Consider the following 14,794-nt stretch of genomic DNA (forward strand, 5'->3'; position numbering starts at 1 on the left):
TGTTCTTTTTTATTTTCGGATATCCATTGTAAATGCCTAATTGTTGCTGCCGAAGAAGTTCAATGTCACTGACGTGCGCGCCGCCGGACAGGGCACAGTTCACACGCACCTGTCATAATAATAATAACGTTCTTATCGGTTTAATGAACAAAATAAATGCAGCAAACAACCGTATTTAATGGAAATTGTCACAAGTTTGATTACAATTTGTTTTGTGAGCAAGTGTTTTATTTTTTTAATCATATTTATAAAAATTTAAAAAAATTCACTCCCTTTTTTCAATTGAGGGTGCAAACAAATTTTTTGGGGGGTGCAATGCATGCTTATGCACCCCCGTAGAACCGGGCCTGCCTATGATGCTGCACAAAAATCGGGTTGCACTTGTGACCAATTGACCAGTTGCAATGTTACATAACATACAATTTTTCGAAAACCCTCAATCTAAAATGATTAAAATGTAAAAATCTTAGGCGTATTCGCAAAGACATCGTTAAGGAGGGAAACCATGAATGATTAATCGGCCCCTAGCCTGGTAGGGGCCCCTAAATGTTTGGAAAATTATTTGTTTATAATTTAAAAGATATTAGCCACCAAACCATCTACCAAACCATCCATTTTCCACCTCCCCCAACCCCCACATAATGCACATGGTTTGGTCCATTATCCAGGAGGAGAAAAATAAACATTCCCGACAGTTGCTCCAGCACTTATGCTGCGTTCCAGAGACACTCTTTAGCCCATAAGATACGAGCTGGAACTACAAGTACATCGATCTGGTACGAGTTCACAGGTAGTGAGTTGCAGGTTTGACCGCCGTTCCAGGGCACTTTCACGGGTAGAAAAAAGGATTTGAGCGGCCAATGCAGAAGGCCTGCTGAACTGAGTAACGTTAGCCTACCATGGACTCACTCGGCCTCGTCAGAGCAGTGATTATTAACATGATGGTTAAGCCACAAAAAAGTACCCGGTTAACCGGCACAAAACACATGGTTATAGTTAGGGAAAGATCCTGGTTCGGGTTAAAATGATTACTAGAAAACAGTACCCTAATCCTATGACGTAACTCATTAAGTATCGTAGCGAAATACAGTTTCTGTTGTGTTTTATTGCACATTTATCGCGTTTTGTAAATTAGTCTTCCAAATGATTTATTTTGGAAGACTCGTTGCTCGTTGGCCGGAAACGGAAAGGGGGGCTGTTTACATTTGGTTGTAGTCTTTTTGCTCGGTTCTGGCCCTACTGTTGAGACGGAGAACTGAGCAAAAAGACTACAACCAAACGTAAACAGCCCCCACAATACTTGATTTGGAACATCAACGAACACCACTAACCATTCGGTGAGTTGCACATTTCTGTTTAGGGTTATTTTAAGGACAGGTTTGGTCATGCCCGTTGCCAGCCATTCGAAGCAGGCAGGGGCGATTCGAAATGAGCCAAATACCCGAGACAGGACCAATAGTCAAAATGTTGGTGTCAACCACTCTATTTCATCCTAGACAAACCAGAAAGGGGGCTCAATGTGCTAAATACCGGAATTTTCCTTTAAGGTACGTTCACACCCAAAATGAAGGGGCGGCGCGACTCCATACAAAGTCAATGGAAAGATGAGTAGAGGCGAACCCTGAGAAAAACCTGCAGAGCGAATTGATAAATGGCGCGGCGTAATTACTCCGTACATGCGGATTTACTCGCGTGGCAGTTCGTTCGAGTTGAAATATTTTTACTTTGCCGCGACATTCGCGTGATACTTGGGCATGACAGCCAATCAGTGTTCACTACCTGCAGCCCAGAGTAAACCGCAGTGTTATGACCGCATGGCTCAAGCATGACATAACAAATTGGGAGACACGCAGTGAACAAGTTTTTGTATATTTATTTAAAAATAAAAGGCCCTAACAAGGAAATTAAGTATCAGTGTAGATGGCAGCTTAACTATGTGTAGTGTGTTATGGACTGGTGTAGTGAGAATGTGCAATAAAACCTAAATAAAGAAGAAAAGGGTTTGGCAGCAGCAGCAGCTGCTGTCACACAGGCAGCGAGAGACTGACAGGCTGGATGTCTTCCTCCTTTTATAGGCCAATCAGGTGCACCTGCTGCGGAAAGGGAAGAGCCAAATGGCCCAAGTAGGAGAACAGCTCCTCCCCCACCACACAGGGGAGGGACGCCTTCCCTGACCGCCATGGTAAGAGTTACCAGGGGGACGTAACAGCAGCACGGAGGAGAAAGTGATTGTTGCCATTTGTCGACTCCCGGAGCTCTGTATCTAAATAATATAATATATAACACGGCCAAAAGCTGTGTGCGCCTCCGGATGATATGGACATGCACAAAACACATATATATATGTGTATAATATGAGAATATTCAAAACCAGTAAAAAAAAAACCTGCCAAACCCCCCCAAAAATAAAGGAAGTTGTGAAAAAGTAGATAGAGAAACAGGCACACTCAAACATTCAGAGAGACAGAAGAACTATGTACACATGTTAAGGGAGGGATCTTATATGGACTTGCGATGGAAAAGGAGCATTAGTAGCCTACTTAGCTTTGCATTTTTAAAATTTTTAAAATTGGTGCTGTGACTTAATTTTTTAAGCTATCGACCATTTTTACACACATGTTCTGGAGGATGGGTTCTATTTGCATGCCATGTTTCTGGTTCCTTCTGAAGCTGACTTGCGGTTGGTCGAATAATGTTTGAAAATGGGCAAATGTTGAATTTGCCATTACTCCATTTGACCATATAACCATTTTTTACACAATACAAATTCAACGATTTTTATTCAGGCAAGTCCATAGATCATGAATATCAAAACTGTTTTTAATTGAAAGCTATGGTTCTGAAGAAAAATATTTTTGATTTTTTTTTCAACATTTTCATTGTACAGCCAAATCTACCCCGACGGACTTTAGAGGTTGAGATATGGTTGCTTCCAAATAAAAATAATACCCAACCACGACCATAACAATAGGTATCAAATCAGTTACACTATGAAGACCTTAATATATTTGAATATAGTAATCTGTCTATAGGCCTCCTGTGGGATTGTAATGGAAAATGAAAAAAGATGTACTCATGTTCAGATTAAATGACGTTCCCTCTTGTATTCCACGTCTATCCCCTCACCGTCTTAACCTGACTCTCGCCAGATGAATTTCGTTCCGCCTAGCTCCACTCATCCATCTGGGATCGCTCCATTGAAGAGGTGCTTTAGAAGGCTGGGCCTTATCAAAAATCCTTGCATATGATTGGATAAACCACTTGTCCGTCATCTTTATTGAGGTGCTACTTCAACCACTCACATCGAAACCAACCCGTGACGCTTGCTTCCTCGATGCAAGCCGCCATTGTTGTCTGAATCAAAACAGTCGCTTCTCCGCTACGTCACATCTATAAAAATCCTGCCTGGCGGGTCTGATTGGCTCTACCATTTTCTGGTAGTCCCCAAATACCTCCCAACGGGAGCGATCCCAGATGGATGAGTGGAGGTAGGCGGAACAAAATTCATCTAGCGAGAGTCAGGTTATCACCGTCTGTGATTGCATGACTTAACTCACTTTTCCATGGAACTCTGTTTTGTGACTTTTCTGATTCCATAACACTATACATGGTGTTTTGGATATTAACATGTTGCTGCTTGTGTGGGCTTAAATGATAAGACTATAAGTAGGCAGCCTGTTTCTCGTATACCTTTCAATGTATCGCCTTTGGACAAAAACGATACCCCTACGATGCAAAAAAGTATTATGGTGTGTTCGCGATGCCTCGTACACCACCTGCACGAGTTGCAAAGTGAGAAATCTTCCAGCTTTCTTGCGGAATTTCACCGAGGCACGCCCCCTTTGTCTGTCCCACTCGGGATTCTGAGAGTCAACCAAGTTCAGTGAGGTTGACAATAGAGCTGGTAAGTCCCGCCCCTCCCGCTCCTTCCGCTTCTTGTTATGTCTTTTCCACAACTGCTGGCCGAAGAATCATACAATATACTGTCAAACTCTTAACATGAAAAATTATATTAAAAATTCACAGACAACATATGTTGACATTCATGGCACAATTCAAACGGGACCAGAAAATAATTCTTTTCTCACATTCACTTGCATTAACGATTTTTCAACCTAGAGGTCCACTGGGGTTTAGCGGAAGGGGCGGGACTTACCAGCTCTATACGACTCGACAAACAAAAATGGCTGCGCCTGTAAGAAGATGTATTTTCTTTGTGTTCTTTGTATTTGTACCACATTGGCCATTTTAATGTCGATTTTAAATTCTCTCACACACTTGATTACATTGTTGCTTTAATCCGGTCACCAATGTATACATTGCATGGTCTTGCTGTGCGTGCAATGCAATGTAGTGTAGTTTGTTTGTGTTATTTGTTTTACAAGTAAGTACAGTAACGTGGGTATTACACCACCAAATAATTTGTAAGAAAATGAATGAATGACTGGAATATGCTAAAATATTCAACCACTTTCACTTTGCCAAACACAAATTCAATTAAATACACACTGTTAGGTGGTCTGTTGTAGTGAATAATAATAATGGTTGAGAATGAGAGAGGACACTTTGTTAAGTGATGACAAATGAGGCAAAGATGAAATCATAATGACCTGTACAGAAGTAAGAGATCAAGTTATAGCAAAGCAGATATGAGGAGAAATGTACACAACTTTGTTTCAATAGCAGAGCCCCATGGAGACAGTCACAAAATAATCACACAATACAGATATGGTTAAATCAGGAACTCTGCACCTGGCTGGACAAGTAGCAACTGGTAACAGGTATAACGATCACAGACTAAAAACAAGTTCAGTGGCTGCTATAACTAAAAGATTGCATGAGACACATTTTCTGAATGCTGTACACGTATGGCCTGTATGTCATTAGAGCAATAAAGAAGCCATTACTTTTTCTAAAAATAGAATGTAATGAAGAGACTTGAAAAATTCCTTCTACAAGTGAAGTCCATGCAACTTGATTTGCCGATTTGCACAGAACTCTGAGTCACAGTTATAACAAAACAATTTCACCCAACGTGTCGCAACATGAAATTCACTTCCTTCTTCTATGGGTATGGGATGTGGGTTAGGTGTATATTGTGCTTGAGCAGCCCTAAAAGGAGTCTGAAATCGCCACTGCTCTTATGTGTTGTCACAATCTTTATCAGGATTTAAATGAGATCCATAACTGCCAGGTAGGCGGAGACGCTGAGTGGAGTAGGCTGCATTGTGTGACAACAATAATATAAACCTGTTGGTTGGCATCAGATGTGCATCTGATGATAATAAGCTACGTTGACCCGCAACTATGGCAGGTAAGCCATGTTTGTCATAAAACTACCTTTAAAAAAAAACAACTTTTAAACCTTTTTGTGTAGGCTGATGTTTACATTGGTTTTCGAAGTAATGTGAATGATCACCATCGTCAGAGTTTGGTTTTAGAGCCTTCTAAAGTGGTCGGTCTACACTGGTATTGAAATGGAAAATTACAAAATGTCTCTGAATATGAATTGCGAATGCCTCTCTTCTTTTCAGTTCAGATTCACTGTCCTTGTGTTCTGTAGACTCCTGATATAACTTCACTCCTGTAGACCACGTTCATCGCCTCACTTTCTTTGATCGCATGAATTAACTAACTTTCCCACAGAACTCGTTTTGGGACTTTTCAGATTGCATAACACTATACATGGTGTTGTTGATATGAACATGTTGCTGCTTGTGTTGGAAGTCTGTTTCTGGTAGACCTACCTTTTCAATGTTTCACCTTTGGACAAAAGTGATAGGCCTACGTTACGAAATTATTTTATACTGCTGCGCATTGTCAAAATATTTATCAGGGAGGAAAAAGAGAGAGGCTTATTGGGGTAGGCTACAGTGTGACAACAACAATTAGGTGGACTAGATAAAAACCTGTTGGTCTGCATGCACGTAACACGTCATGAAAGAATATTCTAACCAATAAAAAACAATGCAAGATGAAGGAAGTTGGTGAGGTAAAAACAAAAGTAGATTCATATTGGTTGATAATGCATCTGAACAAAGTCACGTAGCCTACGCCGACCCAGAACTATATCTAGATCTTATCTCATCCTGTCTGAACTGCTGCAATGCCTCCTTGTCGGGGCATCTGCTAAATCCATCAACAGGCTGCAGTATGTCTGAAACTGCGCTGTCCGGATAATCACCCACATATCCCATTTGATTTTCACGCTAAATAATAAATAGCAAGGGAGATTTTTTTTTTTACTTCAAGTTCACCAAGATGTAGTCTGAAAATATGAGTTCTTAGCCTGCGGCTGAAGATGGGTAGGGATCATCTGTCCTGATGTCAGTGAGGAGCTGGTTCTATCCTTGTGGAGCAAGGACAGCAAACAATCAAGGTTTTGTTGAGCGGCTGCTTGGGTTCTTACATGAGCCAAGCGAGGAGTATGGAGCTATTACTGTTGGAATATTATTTGCAAATGCGTATCTCAATCTGTGTGTGTGTATTCAGATCTGTGTGTGTGTATTCAGATCTGTGTGTGCGTATTCAGATCTGTGTGTGTGTAATATGATCTGTGTGTGTGTATTCAGATCTGTGTGTGCGTATTCAGATCTGTGTGTGTGTATTCAGACCTGTGTGTGTGTGTAAAAAAAATCTGTGTCTGTATTCAGATTTGCAAGTGAAGACAAATCTGCAAGTGCATGCAAAGATCTGTGAATGTGAACACAGATCTGTAAGTGTACATAGATCTGTAAATGTGTAAACCGATCTGTAAATGCGTACATAGATCTGTAAATGTCTGTCATCACTTACAACTCAGGCAGGAGCTCTCCATTGGCTGTGTTTTTACACGTGAATTTTGCAACACTTCTGCCGCGGCAGATCTGTGATCTGCAAATGTGTAGAAAAGAGATTTGTCTGTGACCTCAGTGTTCCTTTGCCCTGAGCTCAGGCTCACAGGCTCACGCTGCCTGGCTGCAGTAGCAGTACCGCCTACACACCAACTTGTACTTACAGCGAACACTCTTGAATTCATGGTATTGCCTCCCGACCATACACTCGACACAACGCCAACCGTGAGCGCAATGAAATGACCCCAAGTGACACGCTTATCATCACTGGGTGCTATGCGCCGACTGGTGGTGTGTAGGCGGTTGTTCTTGTTCTGTAGCAGACATAAAAGTCTTCAGTCTTGTTTTAAAAGCTGTCAGAGTTGGGGCAAGTCTTAAATCCTCAGGGAGTTTATTCCAGCTATTTGTTGCATAGTAACTAAATCCTGCTTCCCCATGTTTCGTGTTGACTCTGGGGATAATTAACAGATTGGTCTCAGAGGATCTTAGTGGTCTAGAAGACTTATGTAGTGGAAGCATATCAGTTAAATATTTTGGCCCTAAACCATGTAGGGATTTATAGGTTAGCAACATGATGCGCTTCTTGACCCTCCCTAACCCGTTGACGCCCTTTGATGAAGGCCGAAAGAGAAGCAGCAGTGCATCAGAAGAAGAAATGGCCAATAAGAAACCTCGCTGTGTGGATGAGTCGGGTGAGTCGTCGACATCTTTTGAATTATAACACTAATATGCAAAATAAACAAGAAAAAAAGATATAGGCCTGATAATTGTACTTCCTTGTGATATTGGTTGGATTTTGGAATTAGAGGATTGCTCTGCCTACAAATCTGAAATCATGACTGCTGGTTCATTCAAGAGTCTCTAGAGAGTCTAGACGTTCAGCCAGACTCTGGTTTGGGATGAAAGAGCTAACCTCTGCACTGGTAAACGGAGCTACATCTGTGCTACTCCTAGGGATGGAACTTTAATATGCCCGGCCTGCTTGGTTGTCTTTTACCCAGACGGAAACAACAAAAACCGCCGTATGGGGCAGGATCTGTCCGATAAGCAGCTACTGCAGGTGGCCAAAACGCTGGGGAAGGAGTGGGAGCAGGCGGCCATCCACCTGGACCTGAGCATCACAGATCTGGACGACATTAAGGCAGACGGACAGACGGATGTGGCCATGCAGAAGCTGAAGATGTTGGGGCGGTGGAAGCGCCGAAGACCAGGAAAGGCTACAGCTCAGGACCTGCTGGGAGGTCTGGAAGACCTGGAGGAACTACCGGTTGAGACTCATCAGTTATTGACGGGTAACGTATTTCACCCACACACAGTGAACGTCTATCATGCATGAGCATTGATCTATGAAACTCTGACCGGCCTATTCATAATGCTTTACGGGTTAATATATACATAAAGAAAATAATATATACAAATAACAATTACTTTCTCCGTCTCTTCTTTGTATAAAATAGCACTGAAAGCAGTTTGCTTATTTGATTAATTATATGTACTCACTTTTTATATGATACTTCTGGTTCGCTTGGTGTGGTTGCGGACCACTGTCATAGATATTTTAACACCTCTGTAAAACGATTGACGGCGTACAGACTGTTCAGGGGGCATTCCCCATTAAATGGTCTCCACAGCCACATGGGATATGACGGGGGTGGAGAATAACAATCTGTCTTCTGTGAATGAAGTGAAACGAGATGGAGGGATGAGGAATGATGTGATCCTCTGGGAGTTTGCTTGTGATGGACACTGATTTGTACTAATTTCCTGTCTGTCGTTTGTTTGGCTTCCTCAGAAATGGTACATGGCTGTTAAATGACAATGGCATTTGCAGAGGCCCTAGTGCAGGAGATGTCTCCATGGAAAGAGAGCCATGGAGACATGTGATGGACCAAAACGCAAGCGATGGACCAAACAGCTGAAACAGTGAAGCTGTCTGAGTGTTTGCTGGTCGGCCGGATGCGGCTAAGGGACATCAGACCAAGTCCCTCCTTTCCTGAGGAGCTAAATGTCTTATTGGAATTACAACAATGGACTCGTTGAGTCAGTCCTGCAATTGACAATAGTGCTGTTGACTCTGGAAAGTAATAGTTGTAATAGTAGATATAGATATCAGTATCATGGAGTGTACTCTTTTTATTTTAGGCCTTACCTTAGAAGTAGCTAATTGTGTAGCCAGCTATAGATGCTAGAATTGGTGCTTCAGTGTTGAAAACGTAGAAAAAGGGAAATTAACTCAACTTTGTTTATTGTTTCACTGTTTATATTTTATAGTAGAAATGTATTGTGTAGATGAACTACTTTTTTCAAACTTTATACATCTCAGGGAATTTCACTTGTTTGTAAAGTAATTTCCGTACGGTTGTGATCACTGAGTTTGTAAAACATGTTAATGTAAAGCATAATGAGTTTATGCAAAACTTGAATTGATCCACTACGACCAGCACAATCGTTATTCAGGACTCTTTTTAAGGGCAGCTGGTAGTGTCTTTTTAATATTGTGCATCTCAATGAACAATACTGTGATTATTCTAGTGATTCTCCATATTCTCCATAAAAAATGTGAGATTTAAATGACAATTTCAATTTCACACCTGCAGGGCTTTGAATCCGTCCCCATTGCTCCTGATTTACTTTGACGGGGGGAAATAAAAAACTTTTTTTACAAAAGGGTGATTTCTTGCTTAATTTGTTATTTAAATATTTCTATACCTTATCAAATGAAGTATAATGTTTGATCATGCCAAAACATCCATATTAATAAATAGGCTTCTGTTGGCTTCAATTGTCAAGTTGAAACAAGGACTATAAACTAACTGTAAATATAAATTATCTAATGTAGCCAATGTGGTTTAGTATTCGCATCAGCCTGCAACTAAAAAAATAAAAACAAATGGAAGCCGAATATTGTAATTAATCACAGAGTCGTGGAAGGGTGCCTCAAAACCTCTCTGTTTGCTAAATCAGTTTGCATTTAATATTATTTGTGGTAGTAATTGCAATGGAGGTTAACTTTTTATTTAGTATGTGCACTAATTCCCTGTTTGTTTACTTCCTCAGACATGATGAATAAATCATAAGAATAGTTACTTTGCAGATGCCATAGTGCAGTAGATTTCTCCGTCGCCTGAAGATTGACCAAAACAAGTGATGGGTCAACTATTTGGCGGAAACTATCTGTTTGACGGAAAATAAAGATTAGTGTAAAAGGCTGCTTTCTTGCTTAATTTGTTGTTTTTAGTAGCCTACTATGATGTAAAGATAAATTATCTTATATAGCCAATGTGGTTTAATATTCGCGTCAGCCTGCAACTAAAAACAAATGGAAGCCGAATAGCCTATTGTAATGTTTATATATCACAATCGTCGAAGGGTGCCTCCTCTGTAGATCTAGATGTAGATATTAAAACGATACGAAACTTTTATCTTCCACAATAAACTTGATGGTTAATCTGCATACATCAATGCATAGAACAACACTGCCACCTACTGGTTGAGGAGGGCGGGCCATTTGTGAATCACGAGCTATTTGCTTGTGGATCTGTGCGGATCTTCGACAAGATACTCAAAAATGCGTAAGTGAGGAAAGAGATGCGTGTGCGTGAGTAATGATCCACAAATGCTGAATCACACTTCACGAGCAGAATTTTCAGTTTTGCAAATGGCTTTTTGTTTTTACAAATGGAAAATTGTGTATTTACAAAAACACAATATATTTACAAGTATCTAAAAACCAAAATACAAGTTACAAATTATAAATTTGTATTTGTGGATAGCAAAACACGTGTGCAAATCAAAAATATTTGTAGATCACCATCTGTGCGTTTACAGATATTAATGAGACAAATTTAAGCCCATACAGGAAGTGTGTCTGAAGTGAAAACGAAAGTAAAGTGAATCAGGCGCGAAGCCACGCTACTTTAAACCATGGAAGGTAAGCAGAGTTTATCACAACTACCCGCAAGGGAAAACACTTTGGACTTTTGGCGGGTCTGGGACTAGACTATTAAGTAGTTGTGTTGTCTGGTCTATGTACCGATTTGTTTGGCACCTCATAAACGCATAGCACTACCTTCCTAATACCTATACTTAAAACATCTGGCCGACTAGTGAACGCAGTTAATATATGTTAGAGAACCGACAGCTGGCCCAAGACACAACACATCACCGACCGTATATCACTTCTTGTGACTTGGTATAACACAATGACGAGAAACGACTTATTATTATTATTATGGAACAGTGGACTTAATGTAGCGTACTAAGTCTATCAAACAAACATCTTATTGATGAGTTGTGTGGGACCAAGTTGTGAAGACAAACGGTTTAATATTTACAGAGGTCAAGAAGAATTTAATCAATGTCTCCTTAATTCTGACGTCAACAATTGAACACCCTGCCTCAACTATTGTTACTGTATTATTACTATGTTTGCACGACGTCATTTCATATTGCCTTTTGATTTCTCTTCAAGGGGAGCTTCGAAGGATCCGTTCAGGATTTGTGCAGAGAGTTTCAGACTCAGTTATCAAAGGTCTCCTGGATGACCTTCTGCAGCATGAAGTGTTAAATACTGAGGAAAAGGACTTTGTGATGGAGCAACAGAGGATCAGAGCGGACCGGGCACGGTGTCTGATCGACACAGTGATCTGGAAAGGAGAGAGGGCAAGTCAGATAATAATCAATATTATGAAGGAGAGGGACCCTCACTTATGCATCACCCTGGGTCTGAGCTCTTCTCCTGCTGGTGTGGGTGAGTTGTTACCATGAATGTACTTTTTAAAGAAACGGTCAGTGCCAGCTTTGTTTTGACAAGAGGGGAGCTTCTTTGTCCTTTAATCCACTGGGATCCAGTGGTTCATTATATTCATGCATTTTTCCTGTGGAGGACCAGTAATGGTCGGTCTGAATGTACAGAGGGGGATCCGTAAGTTTGTGATTTCAGCACGTAGGCCTACTGCAGTTGAACAGAAAAGGGTGATATAGTCTTACTTTAGATTCATATCTGAAGCATGATGCAGAAGAGGTCAGATCTTGGTGAAAGAGGCGTTTCACTTTCTTTCGCATCGTTTTAAGTTTCGACCAATCAGGTTGCTAGGACCCTTGAACAGTAGTATGTGTAATTCAAATAGACTGTGTGTGTGTGTGTGTGTGTGTGTGTGTGTGTGTGTGTGTGTGTAGACTGACCTCTGTAGGAATACATCAAAATCTCATTCTTAAAGCTGAATAAACCCGCACCATAACATAGTACGACTGCTGGATCCAAGATTAAGGTAGACCGAATAAGCAACATAGTCCTGCAAATTAATGTGGTTTAATGTAAATTATTCTTATCGCATTTGATATGTGGGTTGAAAAGCTCCCAGTGAAGGAGTTACATCAGTTTTGTGACTATATTAGATTGAATAGAAGGGAAGTTGGGATGAAGCTGGGACATTCATAGAGCATTTAAGAGGAGGAGCATTTAAGAGGAGGACCTTAACAATGTAACCTCTCCGCTCTCATTCAGTTTCATTTTCAACCTCTCTCCCTGAGCTTCAAGATGGCAATCAATAACGCCATTGTACGCAACAAGACAATCGTTCAAGAAATTCTGATCCCCAATTCATACTTGGCAAAGTGAGAGAGAAAGAACTGACCGCGAATACATAAAACTAAACTCCATCAATAAGGGGGACGCAGAGGATCTCGTTATCAAGCTCGTGGACACACTCAACAACAAAGGAAGACAATCTGAGTTCATTGAGGTTCTACAGGACGAGATCGTCCTAGAAACGTATCCTAAGCTTAAAGACGTGGAATGGAGAGACCTCTATGTTTATTTCTATGTTCGCTCTAAACTAAAAGTGTTTTTAGGCTATATATTAAACTATTTTTAACTCTCATTTCCACAGATGCTTCAAAGATCGAAAGGCAAAAGACGGTAACGTTTTATCGTGTTGTTAAACTAACCTCACTGCACAGAATCATGAACACAATACCAAATCAGAATGTTGTCAATCCAGTTGCAACATGTCAGTCAATACTGAAATGACATTTGGTCAAGGGAAAACACATCACACTGATTCACTTTATTAGATGAAGTAGGTCAAGTCTAGTCAAATAGCAAGATGCAATTCAACATACTGGACAGTGAGATTCTGTGGTTCAGGTTGCATGTGTCAAGCATCATTTCTAGTTCCTAAAATTCTTTAAATACTTCTACTCCGTAAAAGACAGTGTAAAATAGTTTAAGAAGTGAGTCATAAAGTATGCAAAAAAAAAAAAAAAAACACCCATGATGACTGCACATCCAGTTGTCACGGCAACAGGGCGGATCAAATCTAAACCATGTATCGGCATCTCTGCTCTGCTTGCAGGAAAACCAGTATCTGTTAACCAGCGAACCCACCGGTCTCTGTGTGATCATTAACAACGAGAACTTCCAGGATGGAACTAAAAGAAAGGGAACAGAGAAGGATGCCGGTAGGTGTTAGACAAGAGGAGAGCTACCTCAGCTCCTTGTTTCCTTGGTGCAGGCCAGGGGTGTGTGTGCGTGGAGGGCCCAGGATTCTAAAACTTAGAATTCACTTTCAGTTAATTTTAATTTGTTTCCCACTTTGCAAAGGATGGGTGTTATGGTCCGGTGCCCCTCTCAGGCCACCCCTCCTGCATTTAGACACACCACTGCCTTGTCTTTGAAAGACTGCTCAATCACTCGCTTTTCTTCTGTTTTCCCACAGAAAGCCTGGCCGCCGTGTTCAGCTGGCTTGGCTTCCAGGTGCTGATGTGTAAGGACCAAACGGCGAGCGACATGGCCCAGGTCACCAAGATGCTGGCGGACCTGAAAGACCCGGCAGACCTGAAGGAGCGCAAGCTGGAGGAGTGGTCCGACGGCAAGTTCACCCCACTGAGCGTGATCCCGCGGCACGGCGACGCCTTCGTCTGCTGCGTCCTGAGTCACGGCGAAGAGGGCGTGGTCGAGGGCGTCGACCGTATTGCACTGCCCATCAGCGACATCATCACCGCTTTCAATGGAGAAAACTGCTCGGCTATGCTTGGGAAGCCTAAGGTGTTCATCATCCAGGCCTGCCAGGGGGATGGTCGCCAGGGGGTTGGTCTCCAGCGAGGATTGGTTCAGGATGCTTGCCTTGATCAGGGGAAGAAGAAGGATCACCCGATCCACCCGATGGAGGCTGATTTCCTGGTTTTCATGGCCACGGTTGCAAAGTACAACGCAACTAGACACAAATACAGGGGCAGCATTTTCATCCAGTCTCTGTGTGAGCAGCTTCGCGAGGGATGCGCCAGGTATTTCAGCTTGTGATATCAATAGTGTAACAAAGTGTAGTAACATTGACACAAGACGTAAGATCTGCCCTGAAGATGAATGAAGTACACATTCAGCGCCCTTTAACCAGGACTTTGCCTAATTAAAACATTTATATTTGCTTGTGTTTTGTTTCAGGGATGAAGATATCTTGAAGATTCTTGTCAACGTAAACGCTGCCGTAAGCGAGAAAGATTTTGGTCAATTTTGCGCATGGAAGCAGATGCCTGAATTCAGAGTGACCCTGCGCCACGAACTTGTGTTCTCGCCGTGTTCCAGCTGAGAAAACAAAAAATAGACCTGGCAAATAGACCACAACACACATTTCTAACCGTTTCCTCTGTTCTTTCCATCCTTTATTCAATCACACAATACACACACAACCTGTGATTTTAAGGTTGCTTTTTTAAAAGTACACTTTTTTTTTTTTTCTTTTATAGGACTTACTTTCCTTGCTTTTTACTGTGTGTGTTGTGTTTGTTTACAGTGCTTTTCTCATATATGAAAGTAGTTTTGCGCCGTTGTTTTATCCTTCACTGTGTTGTGCCCAGCCTGTTAAAGAGCACAACCAAGAAGGGAGGTCCACTCAGAGAAAATGTCAAATGTCTGTCACATTTAAAGTTCAACAACTGTAAAACAATAAATCAGTAATCAG

The 14,794-nt window shown here is 41.4% G+C and overlaps 2 protein-coding genes across 3 annotated transcripts; both read left to right on the forward strand.

The window, feature by feature from the left end:
- Positions 1-3,360: 3,360 nt before the first annotated feature.
- LOC311341794 (death domain-containing protein CRADD-like) lies at positions 3,361-9,453 on the forward strand. 2 transcript variants are annotated; one of them, XM_084466606.1, is made up of 4 exons: positions 3,361-3,488; positions 7,454-7,525; positions 7,835-8,125; positions 8,626-9,453. In XM_084466606.1, the coding sequence occupies exons 1-4, from the start codon at positions 3,479-3,481 to the stop codon at positions 8,643-8,645; spliced, it is 393 nt and encodes a 130-aa protein (XP_084322732.1). In that variant the 5' UTR covers positions 3,361-3,478; the 3' UTR covers positions 8,646-9,453. The 2 variants fall into 2 exon arrangements, with proteins under 2 accessions (XP_084322732.1, XP_084322733.1); XM_084466607.1 differs by lacking the exon at positions 3,361-3,488 and adding an exon at positions 5,189-5,314.
- Positions 9,454-10,677: 1,224 nt separating this feature from the next.
- Positions 10,678-14,794, forward strand: LOC311341776 (caspase-7-like). Its single transcript, XM_084466578.1, has 6 exons — positions 10,678-10,764; positions 11,305-11,583; positions 12,725-12,753; positions 13,190-13,295; positions 13,553-14,120; positions 14,278-14,794. Exons 1-6 carry the CDS (start codon positions 10,758-10,760, stop codon positions 14,420-14,422), a joined length of 1,134 nt encoding a protein of 377 aa, XP_084322704.1. The 5' UTR covers positions 10,678-10,757; the 3' UTR covers positions 14,423-14,794.

The sequence above is a fragment of the Micromesistius poutassou genome (assembly GCF_964030765.1).
Source record: "Micromesistius poutassou genome assembly, chromosome: 4".
In the NCBI taxonomy this organism is placed as follows: domain Eukaryota; kingdom Metazoa; phylum Chordata; class Actinopteri; order Gadiformes; family Gadidae; genus Micromesistius; species Micromesistius poutassou.

What these genes read in the sequence shown, in the direction of transcription:
- LOC311341794 (XM_084466606.1), top strand. An exon ending in TCGCTGTGTGGATGAGTCGG is followed by an intron (nt 7,526 to 7,834) that starts GTGAGTCGTCGA and finishes TCTTTTACCCAG; the next exon opens with ACGGAAACAACAAAAACCGC. An exon ending in GACTCATCAGTTATTGACGG is followed by an intron (nt 8,126 to 8,625) that starts GTAACGTATTTC and finishes TGGCTTCCTCAG; the next exon opens with AAATGGTACATGGCTGTTAA.
- LOC311341776 (XM_084466578.1), top strand. An exon ending in CTCTTCTCCTGCTGGTGTGG is followed by an intron (nt 11,584 to 12,724) that starts GTGAGTTGTTAC and finishes TCATTTCCACAG; the next exon opens with ATGCTTCAAAGATCGAAAGG. An exon ending in CTTCGCGAGGGATGCGCCAG is followed by an intron (nt 14,121 to 14,277) that starts GTATTTCAGCTT and finishes GTTTTGTTTCAG; the next exon opens with GGATGAAGATATCTTGAAGA.